Here is a 24,483-nt window from a genome sequence, read left to right as displayed (position 1 = left end):
AGTCTCTGGCCCTCTAGTCAAAACATTAGCTGCCATCTCCAGCCATATCTTCATGCAAATTGAACAACCAGAATGCTGCTCTCAGTTCTGCTCTCTGGCATCATTTCCCTTCCCCAGTGCAGGTTGGTCTTGCTCAGTGGCATGCCATGCCAAGTGGAAGCGGTCTATACGAGACTGGACTCAGGATGGACAAGTTAATCGCATGAGATCACACTTAGAGCATTTACTCTTACTACACTGTTTACCTTTCCCTCAACCCACACCTGACCAAAGAGAAAAAAATTCATACCTGGTTTATGAGTGATGATGCATGGTATGGCTAGCACCAGCCAGAAGTGGAGGGCTGGCATAGATCAAATGCTGAATTATTACACCCATGAATAAAAAGTTGCCTTATAGTATCACTAGTCAGAGTTAAGTGACAGAGTTTATCTGCAACAGCAACCTTTTGGTTTTTATGTTCAAATACCTGTTTAGCACATAAGCAATTGCACAGAAAAAAAGGTCTCAAAAATGGCTTTCAGTCTTGAACATTATTAATTTTTTAAATTAATTAATTAATTTATTGGCTGCGTTGTGTCTTCGTTGCTGCACATGGGCTTTCTCCAGCTGTGGCGAGCGGGGGCTACTCTTCATTGCTGTGCGCAGGCTCCTCATTGTGGTGTCTTCTCTTGTTGTGGAGCACAGGCTCTAGGCGCGTGGGCTTCAGTAGTTGCGGTACACGGGCTTAGTTGCTCCGCGGCATGTAGGATCTTCCTGGAGCAGGGATCGAACCCGTGTCCCCTGCATTAGCAGGCGGATTCTTAACCACTGTGCCACCTAGGAAGTCCCTTGAACATTCTTTATGAATATAAATTACATGAGAGAAAAGTTTTACCTCAACATTTATTTCTTTGAGTTAAAAAATCTTTTATTTACCTGGGTAGGACCTAAAAATGTGAATAATCTAAGAAGTTTAAGCAGTCTTAAGCACTATGAATCAGGATGCTAACTGTCATGAACATAATTTACTGAATATTCTAATAGGAAGGTAAGCTTTTCAATGATTGGAAATGGATTTTATTTATACAGGGAAAAAAATACATTGCCCCTAAGTCCCTCAAAAAAGTTTAGCCTAAAATTGAATGACAATACCCTTGGGAATTCTTTTTAAGCCTACTAACTAAATGGAGCTGTCACTAGGTGGAGTGGCACTGCTAGGATAGGAATTTCTCTTTAGGAATTAATGCCCCAGAATGTTCCAAAACCATTCAGCAGCTGAGTAAGATTCCGTTGTATATATGCACCACATCTTTATCCATTCACCTGTCGATGGACATTTAGGTTGCTTCCATGTCCTGGCTATTGTAAGTGGTGCTGCAGTGAATACTGGGGTACATGTATCTTCTTGAATTATGGTTTTCTCTGGGTAGATGCCCACTAGTGGGATTGCTGGGTCATATGGTAGCTCTATTATTAGTTTTTTAAGGGATCTCCATTCTGTTCTCCATCGTGGCTGTACTGTACAGCAACTATACTCCAATTAAAAAAAAAAATTTCAGGGGCTTCCTAGGTGGCGCAGTGGTTAAGAGTCCGCCTGCCAATGCAGAGGTCACGGGTTCGATCCTAGCTCCAGGAAGATCCCACATGCTGCGGAGCAACTAAGCCCGTGTGCCAAAAAGAAAAAAGAAAAAAAAAATTCAGTAAAAGTCATTTACTGATACTTTGTAAACAAGTTTAATTGAATAGTATTGATAGTATATGTTGATCAAAATAGGCAATGTTATAGGATATGTCATTCAAATTAAATAATAAACATCTCAAGAATTGCTGAACAACTCAACTTCCAGTAATTCTACTATTTTAAAATTGAATTTTACCTTAATCTAGGGCACTTGCTAACATTTTCCCTTCTGAACCCAAGTAGGTCAGGTAGTAAATCCAGGTCTATAACCCCAGAGTTCAGATCCTTGTTACCTACCATACCATACACTTTCCCTCGTACCTTTGCTATTTCTGGTTCAATATTATACATACAAATCTATGCATGTATATTTTTATTCTAGAGATTAAAAACAAAACAAAACTGGGACTCAGAAGGAAGATATTTGCTAAAGGTTATAAATAATCTGAGCAGCAGATCCAAGGCCACAGTAATATCTTTAACATATTTCTCAAAGTGCCAGCCACTCACAGTGATAGCTAGCAATTCCCCACCTGATTCACATGGAACATTAAAATGGAGACTTTCCTAATGAGGAGACTCTCCCCCGCACGCCCTCCAATGAAGAGGGTTGGGCTGCATGTTTCCAGTATTGTCCTGTCTTTCTAGAACCACCCTCTCAGTTCTTCTACTGGATGTGTACTATATCCTTCCCAATTCAAAATAACCATACACATTAGGACAGTTATATTTTCTAGTGTCAGAATTGTTCCACATTGTTTTTTGTTTTCTTTTAAAGGGGCAGGAACTTAGAATTCATCTAGCTAATGCTCTTATTTTAACATAACACCTGAACATTTAGACTAACAGATTATCCATAAAGTAAAAGCAAAATTTGGAAAATATATAAATATATGTCAATAAGGGCCTTTAGTGTATTCTCTGAAAACAGAGAATAATGTTGATTCTCTAACCCAGTGGCTCTTTTTTTTTTTTAATTTATTATTTATTTATTTACTTATTTTATTGGCTGTGTTGGGTCTCTTTTGCTGTGTGCGGGCTTTCTTTTTAGTTGCGGTGAGTGGGGGCTATTCTTCGTTGTAGTGCACGGGCTCCTCATTGCCGTGGCTTCTCTTGTTGTGAAGCACGGGCTCTAGGCGCGTGGGCTTCAGTAGTTGCAGCACATGGGCTCAATAGTTGTGGCTCAAGGGCTCTAAAGCGCAGGCTCAGTAGTTGTGGCACACGGGCTTTGTTGCTCCACGGAATGTAGGATCTTCCTGGAGCAGGGATTGAACCCGTGTCCCCTGCATTGGCAGGCGGGTTCTCAACCACTGCACCACCTAGGAAGCCCCACCCAGTGGCTCTTAATGTGCTTGGGTCACAGTCCCCTTGGAGAATCTGGTGAAAGCTACAGATCCTCTTCCTAGAAAAATGCCATAAGCACATATACAAAAAAAATTGCATACAATTTTGGAAAGCACTGTACTTCAGCACCCTGAAACCTTTTCACAGACTCTTAGTTGAGAACTTTGACTCTAAGCATTCAAATTCAACCCAACTGGTACAGTTTTTACACAAAAAGATAAAACTGATGATATGAGTTCAATATATATGTTTTCAAGTATTTATGATATATGTTTCTCTTCCCTGTAATAAGGCATAAATTAAGACTAAAAGAGAATATATTTCTAGGTAATTTTCTACAGAGATTGAATCCTCAACCTATATCAAATTGAGAGAATGATGCCATAAAGTAATCAATTAAGAAAGAAAGAAAGAAAGAAAGAGGAAGGAAAGCAGAAAACCATAAAATACTTCATGGACTAAAAAAGAATTAGAGAAGGCAAAATCATTGTTTTAGATATTTATGCATTTTAAATTTGTGGCTTTTAAAGTCTTCTACTTAATAAGTCTTCCCCTACTTAGATGATTCCCAGCATTTAAGTTACAGTAGCCTAAAGGAGTAGCTTACAAACAATATGTACTAAGGAAAATGTATGCTTTCTTCAGAAAACTCATGTATGAAATGTTCTTTTTCTCTGGGAAAAAAAGATTCTAAGGAAATTAACTGTACCAGATCCCTAATAATAGGAGCACATTTCATAAGTGATTTTAGCACCACAGTAATTAAATGAATCAGCACACATGATTTTAATTTGTATTTCCTTTTAAAGTTAAAAACATCCTTAACGTTTTTTTAAGAACTGCTCTCTTAGCAACTTTCAAATACAAAATACAGTATTATTAACTATGGTTGTTATGCTGTACGTTACATCCCAGGACTTCTTTATTTTATGACTGGTAGTTTGTACCTTTTGACCATCTTCCTTAACATATTTTAAGCATGATTACACTTACAATGCTTAGAGGCTATCGCATCTCTGAAGCCTAAGTATGGTAGTTTGAGAAAACCACCAGAGGAGTTCTTTATATTGACAAATTATAGTTTCTTCTCCCAGAAATGTTACTGCAATGTTACTGCACAACTTCTGGATGTTGTTTTTGAAATTCCTTAGTTAATTTCTTTTTTCGTTTCAAAGAGATGCTGGGGTTACTATTAATCTCAAGAGCCAACTGGTGAAGATATTGGCTAGTCCTTTCCTTTTGTTTTTCAAACTCCTTGTACGTCAAGCGTTGGCAAAATGTGAAACCTAAAAAAAAAAAAAAAAAAGTACAATTGGAAAAGCAAGTTAAAAAAAGAAAACCATGAAAATGTACTTATCCAAAATTATCCAAACTGGCCTTATCCTGGACTTTTTTATTTTTCCAAAATATGGTAGATAACATTACTTATGCTCATATTTTCTTTGCTTCAGAGTAATACTGTTTCTCTACATGTGCTCTACACTTTAGCAAAACATACACTGTCTTATTTTGCATACATTATTTTATTTGATTTCCAAAATAAGTCCATGAAGTAGGAGAACCAAGGAACTACTATCCTAGTTTTAAGTGGAATACACAGGAATTTAAATTAAATGGCTAACAAATTGGAGGTGAAGCGGAGAAAAGAGTTTTCCTTGACCTTCTTATGGTCCCTGGCTGGGTCCGAGAAGTAAACTGACAAAGACAGATTAACAGGAGAAACGCATACAAATGTATTTAATGTAAGTTTTATGTGACATAGGAGCCTTTGTAAGGAAATTAAGACTCAAAGAGGGACCTATGTACTTTTATGCCAGGTTTGATGAAGAGTGCACAGTCCTGGAGGAATGTGACAGGTTGAGGAGTATGATGTAATCGTAATAAACTGGGGAAAACTTAGCAAGGCCTGTTTGTTCAGATTCTTCTTGGCCTCCCTTTGTCTTTGGAGCTCAGGTTACGCCTTTCTTCCGGGTATAAGGAGGGCATCTCTCACATGAGGGTTTTATGGCCAGTTTCAGGGAGGAAGGACAAGGAGGAAGTAGGTCAGAGCAACCCTTTTGCTTCTGCCATTTTCTCAAACTCTTTCAGCTTAAAATATTCAATATGTCAAGTGCCATATTTTGGGGTAGTGTGTCCTGAACCTCATCAGAAGCATGTACAAAACAAGGACAAAGAATTTCATGAACATGAGCAGTGTTTTTTCACTGCTCTGTGAGCTGTCTTAGCATGTACAGTCAACCAATCAACCAAGCCTCTCCCTATGCTAATCTACAGATGGGGATGCCTTAGTCTCTAGACATACCAAAGCAATTCTCAATCAGGGTAACCTCTGAAATCCTAAAGCCCATTAACATTAGGGGGTTTGCTTATTTTCACTATAAACACACCTTCACTTAAATACACCTATGGCAACACCCTGGAATTACACTGCCTCTGAAAACTTAAAATCCTATACCTAACTCTCTATTCAGAATCTACTGTCCTTCAAATAATAATATAATAATAGCTTACAACGAGTGCTTACCATGTGTCAAACTTTTTGTATTTTCCCACTACATCTTCAATGTTCTAAGGTGTAAGTGTGTAAGTATTATCATCAGCCCTGCCCTATTGATAAAGAAACAAGCTTGGACCACATGGCTGAGCTAGGATCTGAACCTGGGATTGTCTCACTCCCAGAGTTTCGGGTCCCTGTGCTATGCCACACTGCCTTTAGCTCTGCCACAACTCTCATCAACCTCACAGTGATGTGCCGTTTTTTTCTGTTCACCATCTCTTTTTTCCTGTCCTGAGTCAGACACATACGTGATCCTCTGAACCATGTTCTCACTAATTTGTGTCCTCAGTTCTCTTGCACTCCCATCTTTCTGCAACACCTGACAAAGCAAAGTTTCAGCCCTTAATCAATGCTTGACTCCAACTTTTACACTTGAACATTCAAGTAAATAAGAGCTGCTGAGAAAAATTACACTGTCCGAATTGGCATCACTAAAATGTATGATCTACTTCATCTGGATGCTCAGAATTACTCATCAGTTCATTTGTTTGTCTTTTCTCAACTGCTTTTCCCATTCCCCTGTCTATTTCAAACTATTCCCTTTTTCTCATGTCATCCACTCAATGGTCCCCGTACAACTCCTCAGACAATAGGGTCTCCTCCTCCTACTTTGTCAAGGAAAATGGATTCATCATTTAATGATCTCCTTCAACTTTCTACCTTGGACCTACACATTTATCTACATCCATACACACTGTCAACTTTAATATCCCTCCCCCTGTTCTAGGCAAACCTTGGTCCCATGCCCTTGAGTGCGTTTCCTCATGCCTCCTCCAGGACCTGGCTCCATCAGTAATCTCTTTTGACCTCTCAGCTGGTCATTATGCTCAAATCTCTGGCTTGACTTAGTATCGCCCCAGTTACTGCCCAGCTTCTCTCTTCCCTTCTTATCATAGATCCACTCTTAATCTCTTACCTGTTCATTCCTTTTCATCCCGCTTGCAACCTGGCTTTTGCCTCTCAAGCTACTCAATCAGTGCTCACTAATTGGCTGCAGGGAGTCAGGGGCAGTCCCGATCTGCTGCCACATGCAATCCTCCTCTTTAAAATATGACATTTCCTTGGCTTCATGAGCACGACTCCACCTCATTCCCCTCCTAACATTTCTTCTCTGTCTCAGTTATAGGTTCCTCTTTACTCACCCCTTGACTATCAGTGTCCCTTAGTGTTTTATCCTGGACTCTCATATTACTCAACATACTCCATGTGCTCTCAGATATTTAGTTTTAGTTCCTGTCTTTCCCCTGAACTTCAAAATTGCACATCCAGCTGCTCTGCTGAAAATATCAACCAGAATGTCCCACACGTATCTTAAATCAAAAGGTCAAAACAGATTCAATAATTTCTCTACACATGTTCCTCTTCCTCTGTTTTTCTATTTGAATTGGTGGCAGTCACCTCTCCTGGAAACTTGAGAATTATCTTTGAGTCCCTTTTCTCCCGGACCCCCAGATGCAATCAAGTGTTGCCAATTTTACCTCCTAAATATTTCTCAAACCTGTCCCCTCCTCTCCATCCCTCTTGTCTCTGCCACAGTACAGGCCTACATGATTACTCACTTGGACCACTGTAGTAGTCTCCTAACTAAGAACCTTGCCGCCAGTCCCCTGGCCAACCCATTCTCCAAACTGCTGCTAAGCACTGTCTAAAATATAAATCTAGCCATATCACTTTTTAAAAAATAAAAAATGCCAGGCCCAGAATTTTGGAGCGTTAGCTCATCTGGGTCCGCCAGCTCAATAAACCTGAGTTCTCCAAAAATAAAAAATAAAAAAAATAAAAAAGCCTCCCCAGCTGCCTAGTGAATTCCTTGGTTGCTAAATGAGGTTCTACAGGATCTGACATCTATTTCTCTAGTTTCAATTCCTGCCACCTCTCAGCTGTAATTTCTAGCCCATATCTATTCTTCCTCACAATGATCCTCCTGTCTAGAACATCCCTCCCTTCTCCACTCCTCTGGTGTAGCTAGCATCTAATTCTTTAAGACTCCTACTGGCCATCATCTCCTCCACAAGCCTAGCCTGATGCCCTCAAACTAGGTCAAGTAATCCTTCTCCTCCAGTCTTCTACAACTTCCTCTGGCTTAAACATATCCTTATTATATTTTATTATGATTGATTTATAAATGGTTGTCTCTCTTATACATCAATTCTTTCACTGAATTATTTTATTCAACAATTATCTATTGATATCTATAACTACTATGTGCCAGTCACTTTTAAAGAGGTTAAATAATTTGCCCAGGACAACAAAATATAGAATTTGACCCTAGCACCCAAAGTTATACCTATTACTTTATTTTGTCTTACATGACAATCTTAGGAAATTTGAATTTTAAATATTTTATGGTTTAAAGAAATTCAAAATTAAGTGATCTGATCGATTGCCACAAGACACGGAGTGAAAAGAAACATGGAGCCTTTTCAACTAGGTGGAAGGGAGGGTTTACACTCCTCCTCTATAAAAACTTCATCATTTCCTAGAAAAGAGGAGGGAAGGAGAGAGAGAATGAAAAACAGGAGAAAGAAAGAGAAAACAGTATGCAAAGGAACAAGGAAGCAGGCAGGTGAGGAATAAGTGGAAGGGGAGGTGAGACCTGGGAGCAGCAATGAGATATAGACAGTGTTTACCTTTTTAGAAGAAAGGGAATCAAACAGAGCTTCCAGAAAGAACTAGAGAAGAACTTGCTCTGTAGATACTAAAAAATAACCTTAATGGAACCACCTTTTATAGCATTATATATTTATTACATACTCACCACCCTTGGTTCCTTTCCAACTTATGTGCCTATAACAGTCACTCAATGATAAAGAAAGAGTAAGTCTGAATCAATACCTGATATGGCATCTGGATCTTCTCCATGTAGAAGCTTCTTAAGTTTCTTACTAACCAGATCCAATAAAGTAACCGGTGTCTACATAAAAACAGATATTTTCAAATTTTTAACATGAATTTTTTTCTAGCCAGTAATCCAATATAGAAAAAAAAAAAATCTCAATATTTTTGACCAATGCATAGGGGAAGAAGATTGCAGATGGGGAGAGGGGGCGGGTAGCAGAAGGCCTCTGAATTATAAAGGGTATAAATACTTGAAATTTCTTTAGAATTCTTAAAATTCTGTTTTCTGGTTTCACATAAGTAGTACATGTGAAACTAGGTTAACTAATAGTTAATGCAATGTTCTCCTGTAATAATAAAAATTATTTGTACTTCCATAACAGCACTGGTCTAAATAATCTTACATTGTAATTACATGATCCATATGTAAACCGTAGCTCTAAAATACGTAATAACATCATTCTCTTAAAATAGATAAATACTCCTTTTCCAGTTTTGGTTACAGAAAGGAAATCCCAGATTACAAAATGTATCTGGGGGAAATAATTCCTCAGCTAATACTGTTACTGAGGGAACTCCCTAGAGCTACCACTGTTGAACCTCATATCCACATAGCTCCTTCCTCTTGAGCCACAGGGTACCTTTCCATTAGCTTCCATTGTCCTGAAAATTTACAAACATGAAGCCATCTCCATTAATTCATTCTGTCATTCAACAAAAATTTAGTGAGTGATTTCTACGTTCCAGGACAGTTCTAGGTGATGAATAAGCACAACAAGTCTGAATTAATGGAATTTATATTTTTGAAAGACAATTTCAAAAAATCAGCAAATATATAATTTCAGGTAGTGATAAGTGCCATTAAGGAAGCATAAAGCAGGATAAGAAGCTAGAGTGAAGAAGATGGGTAGCTATCTTAGTTAGGGAAGGCTTCTGTCTTACTGAAAGGGTATCATTTTGAGCTGAGGCCTGAAACGATGTGAAGGAGTGAGCCATAAAAAGACTTGGGAGAAAACGTTCCAGACATACAGTAGACACCACAGGTAAAGCCCTGTAACAGGAAAAACCTTGGCATGGTTGAGATCCCCTATTATAAAAACCCCCATCTCAATCTCCCTGAAATACTTCATCTCCTAATCTCCAGAAACCAGTCATTGGAGCCCCTTCTCTCTGTTTCCTGAATCCCATATCCCCACTTCCTCCGGCCCACAGACAAGTTCCTTTTCTCCCTTTGTGTCCTGCTACAAAATTTGAAACAGTATGTTTCTTTCAAACACTGCTAGTTCTGACATGAGGGGGAGGTAAAAAATGAAAAAATTCTTTCCAACCTCTCAACCATATGTAGGGAAGAGGAGAATTCATTTACCTAGAAGAGGAAGCATGGTTCAGAAGTAAGTGGAGAGGCTAAATTGTAAGGAGAAGAGGGGAGAGAAAATGTTCTTTCCAGATTCCTAGTTGGAATCTGGGACCCATTTCACAAGTAAGCTATAAACATGAATTTTGGTTTAGTGATTGTAAAATTATACATTTATGTAACCTGGACCCTAATCTCTATTACATTTTTTGATGAAAAAGTAGGTGCAGAATAACTAATAACTGACTTTTAAATGAGCTTTTAGAATACATTTCATTCAAAATTCTTAAATGGAGGACTGCTTCTATTGTACACACTTAGTACCAATGTTTTCTCTGAAATAATGGAAAAGAAACTTCAGTTAAGGTTGACAGAACTGCTACAAAATTCAAACCAGTATGTTTCTAATGACATGAGATAAATTTTTCACACACACAAAAAGGAGACAGGAACAATTCTTTATTAAAGGCTTTAGAGAACTAATGCCACTAAAAGTAACACTGTCTGGTACTAAAATATAGTAGTGAGGCTAAAAAATAATCATTTTCTAAGACATTTCAAAATATATCAAGAATCTGACAATGCCTCAGTAACTCGATTGCTGCTCCTCTGTTTCAAGTCACCATATCTCTTGCCTAGATTATTACAACAGTCTCCTAGAAGATTTTCCTGCTTCTACCTTTGCCCTTCTATAATCTGTTCTCAACACAAAAGCCAGAGTTATTTTCATAAATGCCAGTCAAATGAGGCCACTGTTGAGATCAAACCCTTTCATGATTCCCCATTTTATTCCAAGGAGAAGCAGAGTCTCTCCAATGGCCTACAAGGGCCCCCATATCTCTCACCTCATCTCACAATACTCTCCCAGCTGCTCACCACTTCCTTGCTGTTCCTCAGCACCCAGGCGTGCATCACTTTCAAGGTCTCTGCTCCAGGAACCACTTTCTCTGCCCCAGACCACTTACCCCCACCCTCGTGGCCATTTGGTTGACTCTCTCTCTTCCCGTCTCTGCTCAAATCTCACTTTCTTGGCCATGCTGTTTAATACTGTAAGCCGCTACTAACCCCCGCCCTGGCACCCCAAAATCCTCTTTAAACTGGTATTGCATTTATTGCCTTCTAGCAAACTATATGATGATGATTTATTGGGTGTATTTTTTTTTTTAATTGTTTGTGGTCCCTCAGTTGGATATAAGCTTCTTAAGGGCCTGCATCTTTGTGTTTTGTCTGCTACTGTATTCTAATCACCTAAGACAGTGTCTGGCACAGAGTAACGTACCAGAAATAGGTTGAAGAAATTAATCAATATACTTGCAAATATCAACAGTTTTAATTCTGCTTCCTTCTCTTTCATGGATGTAGGGAAAGAGCATTCCTTCAAACTTTGCACATTATAGGTTCTCAGTAAATTATTTATTAAGTGAATGATTTGCCTTTTTGTTTGACACAAATAGTTTAGTAATAAATGTGCCCAGGCAAAATGCCAGAGATACCTTGAAGAGCTCAGAGTGGAACTCCAGTAGAAACAAGACTAGTTGTTCTGCCCGTACTTTTAACAATGATTTGGATTGCAAAACTGCTTTAGCAAGAGTTTTCAGGACGACCGTTTTGTTATCAAACTGTAAACAGAAAGAGTAACATTGGCTTGAATCATTTTTAAGCAAAAAAAAAAAAAAAAAAAGCAGAAGACTGTAAAACTGTCATTGCAATTTTTTTCACCTGTTTTTGTAACTTGTAGGCATTAGGTTCCGATGCAATCGCCATAAAAGTGAGTAGCCGTCGTAATTCTTCTCTAATGTTGGGCAACAACAACCTTAGGTATAGCTGTATTGCTTCAAGTGCTTCTGTTCTTTTCTCATTTTCTGTTACATGGGTTACAAAGAAGACAAAGCAAGGGACAAAAATAAATGGAGATTATAGTACATAGCAGTCAGTTAAAATGCTATGATACCGTATTTGATTTGCAGATTCTTCTTTACACTTGAAAGTTTTTATTAGGAAATATTTCAAACACGCAGGAAATTATCTATATAATATGCCAAACACCTGCATAATTATATCTAGCATTGTCAAACAGTAATTTGCTTTTAACATGAAATTATATGGCCACCTACATAGCTAAAAAAGAGACATGATATGTCACTCAATTTTTATTTTGCTAAAAGGTCACGAAATTAATACATCAGTAATTAATATTTGCAGATACCTTAGTCCTCTAATCCTCTAGTGCTATATCAGAGTGTTTCTTAGAATGTCCCTGTGATAGAATTACCTTAGATCTAATTCTTATACTACATTATTACATTTGATAGTACAATTTACATGGCAGGCAAAGTGAAGTGAAAAAAGACTCCATGAAGTGCTTTGACATCATAGAAGAAAAGTATTAAAATGCAATACTTATATAATACATAAAATTTTCTGCAACTTTTATTTTTAAAAAACTGTATTATGCAAAACCCTGAAGTTTAAACATCTCTTACCTAAAAGATCAATAATTCCTGAATGAATATCAAAATACTCATCAGTTAATAAGCAATCTCTCTCTTGATTATAATATTTTACTATGACATCAAAGAGTAACTTCTTCTGTGTATTCAATCTTATCTCTTCATTTCTGTTTTGTACTAACTGCTGGCTAACAGTAACTATTAACTGGTCAGGGAAATATTCCAAGCATTCAATTGCTGCATTAAGCCAGTTATCAATCCTGTAGGTAGAAAACAAAGTAAAATAAATCAATGGTTAACATTTCCATTCAACTGCCTAAAACATTGTTTGATAAAACATAATAAAATCTAGCTTAAAATTAACCAAATCTAAAGAAGAAACTAGTTTTGAGAATATTTTCAATAATTTTTGCTGGATGACTCAGGGAGTAAATGAGAGGGAATAGCTTTTTCCTCACTGAATATTACCACATCTTTCTGTACATTTACTTTCAAGGAATTAAAATATTTGTGGGCCACTTTTTCATTATTTGTTTCTAACTTTGTTAAATTTTGTTCAGAGGAACCATTCCATTCTACTGGTGGTGCCTCTCCCCTTTCCCACTCTGATCATTAGGTGCATATGGTTCTATTATTATTTGAAAATAAGATACCAAATATTTCCCCCATTAAGATGCACTGTGTACCCCAACACACAGTTTTCCCCTTTTCTTCTCCCGACCCCAATAAGATAAGCAATTTAGGATTCTTTCACTCCTTCCTCTCTTCAGTGATGACTTTGGAAGGTCTTTAATTCCCCCTTCTCCTCCACATTCCCAACCCCCAGATTTTGCTAATAGGTTAGTATTTATTATAATTTCCCTTAATATTCTATCTCCTCTTTTTTGATGTCTTATTCAGCACTCATATCTTGTACATCCCAACACAGTCTAACTGTATCACCTTTGAATTTGTGTGTGTGTGTGCACGTGTGTTTGTATGCACGCACATACGTGGGTACAAAATTAGGGAGAAGAGAAAATAGTGAGCACACACAGACCAAAATTCATTGCCTACCAATGTTTCCTTTCCTCTTCATCTGTCTCCATCTTGGGGTTCTGGTTATTTCTTTGTAGTCAGATTAAAATCTTTCCTCAAATATTTTCCTAGGAGGGGGTTCCTGAGTCATATAGTCTATGAATTCTTTTTTGTTTTTTTTAATAAATTTATTTATTTATTGGCTGCTTTGGGTCTTTGTTGCTGTGCACAGGCTTTCTCTAGTTGTGGAGAGCAGGGGCTACTCTTCATTGCGGTGCGTGGGCTTCTCATTGCGGTGGCTTCTCTTATTGTGGGGCATGGGCTCTAGGCACGCAGGCTTCAGTAGTTGTGGCACATGGGCTCAATAGTTGTGGCTCGTGGGCTTTAGAGCACAGACTCAGTAGTTGTGGCACATGGGCTTAGGTGCTCCGTGGCATGTGGGATCTTCCTGGACCAGGGATTGAACCCGTGTCCCCTGCATTGGCAGGCAGATTCTTAACCACTTCCACTAGGGAAGCCCTCTATGAATTCTTGATGATCCTCAAATACCTTTCCTTCTTCCCTCCTCTTCTCTTTCCCCTTCGCTTTTCTTTCTTCTCCCCCCACCCCCACCAACCCCTGGTGAATGGAATATATTGCCTAACATGTATGCCTTATTATCTTCTAGCTCCCAGTGTTGCAGATGAAAAGATTGATGATAGTTGGATTGCATTTATCTTGCAGATAACCTATCCTTTCCATCTGGAAGCTCATAAAGGCTGACTGGCTACTGTCTGTTTCCTGCAGAGGCATCTAAAGAAATCCTGTTTCTCTGCTGGTGTCCCTATACTCTCCCTGGCTCAGGGGCTAGGGAAGACTCAGCCATTGGTTGGATCTTTCTCAGCCTATTGAATTAGAAGCAAACATGTCATGTTCAAACAGGACCATGGTTGACTATGTAAGTGGATTCACAGGTCTCTGATCATCAATCTCTTCCAAGAATCTTGAAGCTTTCTGATTCTCAGGTTTGGAAGTCTGATGGTCTTTTCTTGTTTGTCCCATGTGGGAGAAAGCATCATATCAGTTCTCTTTGCTGGAATCCCCACAGTACCCAAGGTCTTATGCCTATGGTTCCTAGCAGTTGATTTATAAGGAGTGACAAATATCTTGGGATTGAAACAGAAGGGAACCTCATTCAGGTTATAGGGTTCCCCGAACTTCTCCACAAATGAGGCTGATTTTATGACAGGGCTTATTTCATTGGACTGTAATGTTTTGTTTCATGAATGTCTCCCCTACTAGACTGTGGATTCTTTTAAAGCAGGAATAAATAAACTGGTAGAAACCATGATGGTTGTTAGTTTACAGTTATCAAATGGAAAGAATAGAACTTTGAAAAAACACTCAGGGCTGGTGTAAGGAAAGAATGATTGACAAAACATGGCTGAACTCATATGAATGAAACCACTCAAATTTCCAGTGATCTCATAGGTTATAACCAGTGACTTTCTATTTTAGATCAGATGAGAATTCACGGTGATTAATTTTTAAATCAAAGATGGTATCTGCTTATACATATGAATATGTTCTCACACCTTAAAATACCAAGGGCAAAATATGTGAAAGAACATTTTAGTTATAAATTGACAATAAAAATCATCACTTACTCAGGTAGACATAAGGTTGGAATAACCTCTCTGTCGAGGCAAGTGTTTGAGATGACAAGATCTTCCTCTTTACTTAATTGAAGATTTTGTGTTTTAACTGGAGGCTCCAAAATATTTTCTAAGAATGGAATGTGAATCAGCTGAAGAATACGTAGCAATGTTTCTTGTTTCCAAACATCTTCCACAGCTTAGAACGAAAGATAATATAACTATCACACTAATAAATAACATACACATATTCAACCAGTATCATAAAATTCTTCCATTTCTAGTAATACAAAAGCAAAGCTACCATAATAAAATATAATGGATTAATTTAATGTTAGGATAATTTAAATTTGCTAAATTACAATTTTTTTTTCAAGATTGACCTTTAAATAGACATCAGGGTTATGAGCCATATTGATTTTATTTTCTGGTTACGTTAATTATAAAGTGATATCATCTAGCTTTTAAGGGGATCAATAGGTTAATTACAGATATAAAAAACTACTGGTCCTGCTTACAAATTATTTTGATGATTGGAGACAATGAGATTACTAATGATTTATAATTTTACTCAAAGCAGAGATAATTGTAGTTAAATTGCTTTTAAATTAAAATACAGTACTAGGTTAATTTTAACTTGGGTTTCTGGTCATTACTGTTAAGAGTTAATACAGTTTTTCATTATCCTAATCATCAGATCATCATTAATATTTTGTTTTTCCTTTAAATGAAACAAAATTTTAAAAGCAACAGCTATGGTAAATCTCTTGTAGAGCTTTACTGCCAGTAGCCTATGTATTAAATTTGGACCATAGCCATGATTTGCTTGGCTATAAAGTATTTTGAATAGAATTAATTTGCATAAAAATGGGAGATTTCGTATAAAATTCTGGGTTTCAAGATTCTCTTTAAAAATATCTTAAGATCTCATGACACCAGGCTTGAATTAATGTCTGACCAGTGTTAGCTAATATGAATTAGTGGCTCCCCTATTTGCATTGGCATGTCATTTCCAGCTCACCACAAACCCACCACTTCCTACTGTATCCCAAACAGTGAAGTTGAGTGTCAGCTACCATTTTCATGATATTGTCCTGTTTTGCTGCAGTAGAAGTTAATTTCCCTATAGTTAAGTGGGAAAAGAAAAACAGCCAAGAGGGCCCTACATTTAAGCGAAACAACAGTATACATTTTTCCTACATGATTGAAAATGAAGTACTCACATGCTCTCTGATCTGTCTGACTCCTAAAGTCATCTGAGTTTTCTACTTCTAAGTTATTGGCCCCAAATAAATCAAATAAACAATCTTTTAGTAAAGGCTTGAAATCATAAATAGCCTCTAATCAATCAGTCCACATTTGTCAATACCAATCTTTGGGCACAACACTGAACCAGGTACTAGAAAAGATACATATACAAAAATATTGGCCCTTCAGCAGTCACACCCTACATAAGGAGGTAAGGATAGCCACATATGAAATGGATGAAGGCAAATTTTATCAAGTCACCAAGAAGCATGAATAGATATATTATGAATAAATCCAAAAGTGGAAAAAAGACTATACTGCAATAGCATCAAGGCAGAACATTCATTTACTCAACAAATATTTATTGAGGCCTATTCTGTATTAGGCACTGTTCTAGGTTCCAAGGATACAGTGGTAGCCAAAACAGGCAAAATCCTTGACTTAATGGAGCTTATATTCTAGTGGGGAGAAGGAGGCAGGCAATAAACAAACAAACAAAAAGTGAAATATGTAGTGTGTCAGTTAATACTAAGTTCTATGGAGAGAAATTAAGCAAAAAAGGAGTTTAGACTACATTAGGGGGTTAGTGTTGCAATTTTAAATAAGATGTGTGGGAATTATCATTAGGAAGATGATATTTGAACAAAGACCTGAAGAAGAGGGAGCAGAGAAATGTGCATGTCTAGAACACACTAGCCAAGTGCAGATCTGATAAACAGAATAGCTAGCTCTGTGTGAGGAAATTAGACTCAACAAAGATATTGTGGCAACACATACAGTCACCACCGTCATCTTAATGGAGCACTTCATACTCAATGATCACTGTGCTGAGTGAAGGGAATCCAAAGGGATAGACTCTGCATTTGAAGAGCATACAATCCACCCAGCATTTAGGATAGCCTACACATACACACACACAGAGGCACATATGTGCATATATGTACATATGAGTGTATGTGTCTAGATGTATAAATAAATAGAAATACTTATAAAATGAGGAGGCTGTATGTGAGCCATTCAATCCACCAAATGTTACCTACCAACAGCTAAGCATTGGGCCATTCAACAGGGATACAACAGTGAACAAGGTAAGGTCTGTCCCTGTCTAAGTACCTCACACTCCAGTGGGAAATAAAGACAAGTAAACAGGCAATTTCATCAAGTGTGTAAATGTTTTGGTGGGAGAAGTACAGTGTGTTCAGCAGGAATCAAACTTTGTCTCAGCTGAGGAAACCTTTGTACAAACATATTCTTCTGGAAATCAGGTAAAACAGATTAATAGTAGAATTGCTCTAGTAGATATTGGCATTCCCCTGAGACCCACCCCACAGAGGTGAGGGAGAGGTTCCACACCGTTAGAACCTGTAACATTTCTAAAACAACAAACATATATTTCAAAAATATTAGTCATTATATTATCAGTAAGAAATACCTGTAAAAATAAACAAATCTCAGCAAAGGTGGTTCACCTTTAACTATACTAGTCACACAAATGCAAATTTGCAAAAAGCCTGCAGTCCTGGGATTGCATTACTTTACCACTGCTGGCAGAATTTTCAACTCAATTCAAGTGAAGTAGGTTTCTCAGTTCTTTGGGAATTAAATTAAAAAAAAAAGAGAGAGAGAGAAACTCCATACTTTTATTTCTTGGCTGAAATATATATAGGTATGTTGCCAATTGCATACCTTTAACCAGCCATATTTTTCCAAATAAGAAGTGGCTTAAATTTTCTTGTTGGCCAGCTAATTATTTAATTTTATAAAACCAGTTAGTTTTATATTTGTGAATATATCAGAGGGGGTTCTTTTCGTGCTTGAGGATCACAGAAGAATCAGATTTCAGTGGATAATAACAACAAAAACTCCATTCATGCCTGATTTGTTAGAGTTTAGAAAAACTTGCAAATGCTCTTTCTCCAAAAAGTTTTGGTATGAAAACATAAATTCCAAAAAAGTGAAACTTTTTAAAACTCCTTAAATACAAGAACAACCAGTCAATTTTAAAGTTAATTCTCTTTTGTAAGCCTTTTTACAAAACAAAAAACAAACAAAAAACCTACCCTAGTAGATTTAAGACTTTTGAACATAAAGAGATTTGTTATTAGTAATTTATTAAAGACTGCTTCTCCCAAAACTATGTTTTATTAGAAAGAACAACTAAAATAGTTATTTGTGTTTCTCTATTCTGAAAGCTCACACATTCAGTTGCAACAAAGAGCAAAAATACCAACCACACATACTTCAATTGTACCCATTTTATAATTTACAATACTTTGTTGCAACAATAATGATAACACACTGGGTAAAAGTATGGAAATCTAGGTCTGAATCTTGATGCCATTAATTAATTGTGGGAACGTGGCAAATTATCTAACTTCTCTGAGTCTTTTGTCTATAAAATAAACAGCCTAAACTGAACGAAATTAAGTCTAAAGTAAAGCAGTGGTTCCCAGACTTGGCTGATTTTTGTTTAACATAAAATCTCCTTTTTTAGGGAATTCGCTGGCGGTCCAATGGTTAGAACTCAGTGCTTTCACTGCTTCGGCCCAGGTTCAATCCCTGGTGGGGGAACTAAGATCCCTCAAGAGGCATACTGTGGCCAAAAAAAAAAAAAAAAGAAAAAGAAAAACAAACAAACAAAAACCTCCTTTTTTAAAAAGCAAAACTTAGTAGTTATTGTTTTGTGACTTAATGTTTAAAATCTCTGGTTAAACAGAGTAGCCTCAAAACTAAAGATATTCCTATTTTCACCTAACATCTTTCTGTTAAATATGTTTCTCATAAGAGTGTAAGTATATGTACCATTTAAAGAGTTTGGGAGATAGATGCAAGAAAGGGAAGAGGACTAAAACCCTATTTTCCTTTGTAGACAATTAATAATGTCCCTAAAACTGAAAAAGCATGAAGTAGTAATATAAGCACGACATTTAGAGACGTGAGATACATTTACAGCATACATGAATTACAATTTACATGAATTGTAAATGGTTGTCACTGGAGAGGGGGAAATGGGTAAGAGGAGAAGGGTAGGGAATTGTTATTTTTTGGTAACAAAACCTGTAGGACTATTTGGATGTTTTACATTATGTTCATCTATAACAAAAATAAAAGTAAAATGTTTAAAAAAGTAAAGAGTGCCAGCTTTCCTTCCCTACCATGTCTTATTTATTTATTTTTCCTTCTGAGCCTCAGTTTCCCCAACTACAAAATAGAAGTTTTACCCCTCACTTTTACAGGCCGATTGTTAAATTACAGACAATAAATATAAAATACATAATAAATTGCCTGGCCAAGAGAAAGGCCCAGTAAATGAAAACTGCTTTTATGAGCATGTTTACTGATAAATTACATCCATCTTCAGTTAGGAATTTCTAGAAGTACCCTATATCCTCATGCGAAAATGATGAGACAAGTTTTTCTTTTTCATCTGTAATAGGTAAAAACTGAACTTTTGTTGGTTTCTCTTCTTCAGCCTGTCCTCTAAATATTAATCTTTCTCAGGGTTTTCTTCTAGTCCCTCTGCTCTTCTCACTCTACCCCTTCTTTGGGCACCATGCATTTCCCTTATCACGCTTATCCTAGTTATTGTTGATAACCTTTGCTCCTCCAGCATGCAAATCATGCTGTCTCACTTCTGTCATGCTTCGACCACATGCAGTAAAGCGTGTAACCATTAATGAATTGTGCATGCATCCCTCCTAACTGCCCTGGGTGTGGGGCTCTTCTTTCAACTGTTAAGTGACATTATAAGGACAAAACCACAGTAGATGAAGTAAATAGTAAAGAGAATTAGAACAACAAGTAGTTCTGAAAGGTGAAGAAAAGGGAGATGTTTGGGAGGAGCTTATACAATGGACAAAGAATATGGTCATAAGATGGTTTTGGATTATAAATAATAAAGACTGGTAATGAGTTTGTATGTTTTTTTCTGGTAGTAAGGACTGTAGCACTTCCAGTTAATCTGATCATGACCACTGTAAAAAATAAACTAAATGTTACTGGATCTACATTGCCTCACCTGTCTTGTCTGATGCAATCACTATGTAGAAGGAAACTCTTGCAGGGGAGAAGAGTAGAGAGTCAGTACAACAAATAGACTACTTTTATCATATCTGAAAAGTCAGTTCTTGGAGACAGTAAAAAGATCAGTGGTTGCCAGGAGATAACGGGGAGGCAAGGAGGAATAGGTGAAGTACAGAGCATTTTCAGGGCAGTGAAACTACTCTGTATGATACTATAATGGTGGATACAGTCATCATACATTTGTCAAAACTCACATAATATACATCACCAAGAGTGAACGCTAATGTAAATTGTGGGCTTTGGGTGATAACGATGTATCAATATAGGTGCATGGATTATTACAAATAACCCCTCCCGTGCAGCATGTTGATAGTGGGGGAGGCTGGGTGTGTGTAGGGGCAGGGGGGTACATGGGAACTCTCTGCACTTTCTGTTCAATTTTTCTGTGAATCTAAAACTGTTCTAAAAAGTAAGACCTATTAAAAAAAAAGCCAGTTCTTCCTTACAAAGTTCTGAAAAAAATAATGAAAACTGAAATTACCTTCTTTTGAAAGTGGGAGAACAGGTTTGTCAACTGTGATGTTTCCAGGTAAAGACAGATTCCCACTCCTTGTACCAATAAGTTCCTCAATGCTTTCATCACCAATCTCTTGTGCTATAGGATTTGAAATCATTTTGCCTTCTGGTCTGTTAAGAAATAATATGCAAATTTTTCCATTATATACAGGACCTAAATTTCAAATATGGATTTTAATTTACTTATTAAAACTTATTTATACATTTCCTATTTCCAAAAAAGGATGTCAGGCAGCTTACAGGAAAAGATACAAGTAATACACTTATTAAATAACAGAATATCACCAAAAGATGATGATAGGATTGTAAATAAATAGAAAAAAAAATATGTTAATTCTAAGGTTATCATGGTTGCTGTAATAGAGAAGAAAATTTTTGCTCTGGTTTCCATAACTTTAGCTTTATTTACTTTGGCTAAGTCATTTTTCAAAAATTAGGACGCATACAATTCATCAGAGGAGATAAAGTTTTTCCTGGTACAAATTTTGAAATATTTATGTGATCATGTCCTCCATAACAGTTTTAGAGCAAATGCAGAAACAGATTAATTTTTACATGGCTATCTCTTTTATTAACTTCTGAAAAAAACAGAAAGCATAATATTCAAGGTTAGCTCAATGAAGACTGTTCTGACAGCAACTAAAAACAAAATATTACAGTATGTTGGTTAACACTAACCTTAAAGATGCTTTTATTTCATCATTTAACCCAGTCACAGAATCCCTTTTTCTTTTGCAAAAAACATGAGACGATTTATTGCCTAGAAACCTGTAGAGACTATTGCTTGAATCTTCAAATTCCAATTCCTTTTCATTTTTGAATAGCTTCACTCCTACTGGTTCAAATACTTTATGGTTCATTAGAACTTGGCAAAGATGAACTCCTTTAAGACGTGAGACATCATTACTACTCAGGCACATATTTTGCATAAGATGACTTAATACTACATCAACAGCATCAGAACCAGTAAAACAGTCTTTATATGTTCGTAAATGATGCCTCCTTTTTTTAATTTCCACTTGAGTATGAAGAGAATGAATAATACCATCCCATAGCTGAGTAGCTTGAAAAGGACCAGAGCATCCTGAAAAAAAAAAAATTAAACATATGTTTCTAACAAATTTAGATTACACAAAAATATGTAAGTTTTTTTGTTTGTTTTGGCAACCTCATGCTTTTTTATGGCATATTTGCTGCCAATGCCTTTCTTAAGTTTTTTCTCTTCCCATCTTATGTAAACTATATGATTACTAAGATTGCACGTGTTCATCTGCCAATAAAAGCAGAGTAAACCTAGGAACTTGCTTTACTGATATGACATATACTACTGTGTGAATTTATACACCCTTAATGTTACATGCTTAATGACTAGCTAGACTTAGTCCTGAAGAATATTATTTCAGGATACATTTAAAAGGAATGCACACCCACATTGGAGTCTTGATTATTACAGAGCTGTAGCTTCACCAGCCTCTGCTTTTCCTTTCTTCTTTTTGCCTTTTTGAACAATGACAAACTTTGCATGAGAGAAATCTATGGCAAAGAGCTGAAAAAACTAATCAATTTATCTGCCAGCTGTTCCTGTTGAAAAAAAAATTGTGAGGAATAATGAAAATCTGAAAACAATAAAAATCTTAAGTGCCTGGGGAACAGTTAAATAAACTATGGAGCAGCCTCATTATAGAATTTTAAGCAACTATTAGGAAGAATGGCATTTATAGCATGGAAAGATTTCATTAAGTAGTAAAACCAAAAAATCAATGAGGTTGGGCATACTACCATCCTAGTCACGTAAAAATAAATTCCCAACCTACATACAAATATAAGTAAATAGAAAAGTCTGGAAGGATAAACCTCTAACTAACCTTTAGGAAATAGGTATAATGAAAGGATGTTCCCTTTTTAGTATACATATTTCCAATTTTTATAATGTACAAATATAATTTTTCAATTAATTGGAGATAGTAAAAATTTTAAATTGGGATATAATTCATATTCCACGAAATTCACCCTTTTAAAGTGTACAATTCAATGGTTTTTAGGTACATTCACAAAGCTGTGCAGCTATCTCTATTATCTAACTCCATTTCATCACTTCAAAAAGAAACCCATACGGACTTCCTAGGTGTTGCAGTGGGTAAGAATCCGCCTGTCAACGCAGGGGTCACAGGTTTGAGCCCTGCCCCAGGAAGATCCCACATGCCACGGAGCAACTAAGCCCTGCACCACAACTATTGAGTCTGCGCTCTAGTGCCCGTGAGCCACAACTATTGAGCCCATGTGCCACAACTACTGAAGCCCACGCACCTAGAGCCCGAGCTCTGCGACAAAAGAGGCAACCTCAACGAGAAGCCGGCGCACCACAATGAGTAACCCCCCCTCGCGGCAACTAGAGAAAGCCCATGTGCAGCAACTAAGACCCAACACAGCCAATGAAACAAATAAATAAATTAAAAAAAAAAAAAAAGAAACCCACACACACACATACATTATTGATACTATGTATAAAATAGATAACTAATGAGAACATACTGTATAGCACAGGGAACTCTACTTAATGCACTGTGGTGACCCAAAGGGGAAGGAAATCCAAAAAAGAGGGGATATATGTATATGCATAGTTGATTCATTTTGCTGTACGGTAAAAACTAACAGAACATTGTAAAGCAACCATACTCCAATAAAAATTAATTTAAAAAGAGAAAACCATACAGTTATCAGTCACTCCTTATTCCCCTCTACCTCAGTAAATTTTTATTAAAAAAAATTTATTAAGATGCGAATACGTTTAAACATCTAGTATGTTGCTGCTAGATTTTTAAAAAGCTGTTGTTTGGACCCGAGAATTTAAGCTCTTTCTTCCTTTGACTATGAATAACTGGAAACAGGATGACCAATTTTACGTAATGGTCTGATGTTTAGGACAAAAATAAAAGCCTATTACCTTCAAATGCCTTCTGTAACAGCAGCTGTCTGTCTGTCTATCCTGGAACTATTAGCCCGAGATACCGTGGACAGTGCAAAGGCGGGGGTGTGGGGTGGAGGGTGTGGAGTGGAAGAGGGGAGGGGTTGAGGAGGAGGACAGCGCCGGGCGAGTAGGAATGGGGTTAGCGTAGGGTGGGGCGGGTAGGACTAGGAGTCTGCGAGCAGAGGAGACGGGTATTTTCCATGGACCATCTGCCTCTCTAAGCGTCATTAAATCAGTAGGCTAGGTTAAAGAAATAGTCCTCTTCCTCAAAGACTTGCCATGTAGTGCTTTTAACCCCTTGTTCTAAGTGTAGCCCGCTGACCAGCAGCGTTGGCAGCATCTGGGAACTTACGAGAAACGCAGAATATCAGACTCTACTCTTGCATCCAAATTGCATTTTAACAAAGCCCCCAAATGATCTGTGTGCATATTAAAGTTTGAGAAGCAATGCTTGTCAGGACTCCCCAAGGAGGGCAAGCGGCGGTCCTCAGCAGGACTGAGAGCGCAGGCGGCCACGGAAAGGGGCCGATACAGGAAAGGGCCGGGTCCCAGAGGCCTGAAGCGCAAAGTCCGAACCGCCCGCTTCCGTCAGCGGTGCCCCTCTTCAGTGCACATTTAGTTAGGATCCAAAGGGCTACCTGTCCTCCTTTTCCGGCAGAAGACACCTCTAGGGCTCACGACACCCGACCCCCTCCGCCCTGGGCCTGGAAGCTGGCTCTGGCTGCCAAGGCTACGGAACCGCGGAGTCAAAAGTACCGCCATCAGCTCTCCCTCCGGGCTCCTCCCTCGGCCCCTAACCCCGCCCCTACCT

The 24,483-nt window shown here is 37.5% G+C and overlaps 1 protein-coding gene across 3 annotated transcripts; it reads right to left on the bottom strand.

Moving 5' to 3' along the window:
* Window positions 1–3,269: 3,269 nt before the first annotated feature.
* DEPDC4 (DEP domain containing 4) lies at window positions 3,270–24,442 on the bottom strand. 3 transcript variants are annotated; one of them, XM_057742025.1, is made up of 8 exons: window positions 24,311–24,439; window positions 20,670–20,815; window positions 14,870–15,056; window positions 12,240–12,466; window positions 11,476–11,618; window positions 11,250–11,375; window positions 8,400–8,478; window positions 3,270–4,293 (listed from the first exon to the last, which is right to left on the bottom strand). In XM_057742025.1, exons 2-8 carry the CDS (start codon window positions 20,800–20,802, stop codon window positions 4,118–4,120), a joined length of 1,071 nt encoding a protein of 356 aa, XP_057598008.1. In that variant the 5' UTR covers window positions 20,803–20,815; window positions 24,311–24,439; the 3' UTR covers window positions 3,270–4,117. The 3 variants fall into 3 exon arrangements, with proteins under 3 accessions (XP_057598008.1, XP_057598006.1, XP_057598007.1); XM_057742023.1 differs by lacking the exon at window positions 11,250–11,375 and adding an exon at window positions 21,383–21,788 and having other exon boundaries at window positions 3,272–4,293; window positions 24,311–24,442; XM_057742024.1 differs by lacking the exons at window positions 3,270–4,293; window positions 8,400–8,478 and adding an exon at window positions 21,383–21,788 and having other exon boundaries at window positions 11,166–11,375; window positions 24,311–24,442.
* Window positions 24,443–24,483: the final 41 nt, after the last annotated feature.

This window comes from Hippopotamus amphibius, chromosome 7 (assembly GCF_030028045.1).
Source record: "Hippopotamus amphibius kiboko isolate mHipAmp2 chromosome 7, mHipAmp2.hap2, whole genome shotgun sequence".
Lineage (NCBI taxonomy): Eukaryota > Metazoa > Chordata > Mammalia > Artiodactyla > Hippopotamidae > Hippopotamus > Hippopotamus amphibius.
The sequence above is the reverse complement of the archived record's forward strand: the minus strand, read 5'-3'. Positions and strand labels throughout refer to the sequence as shown.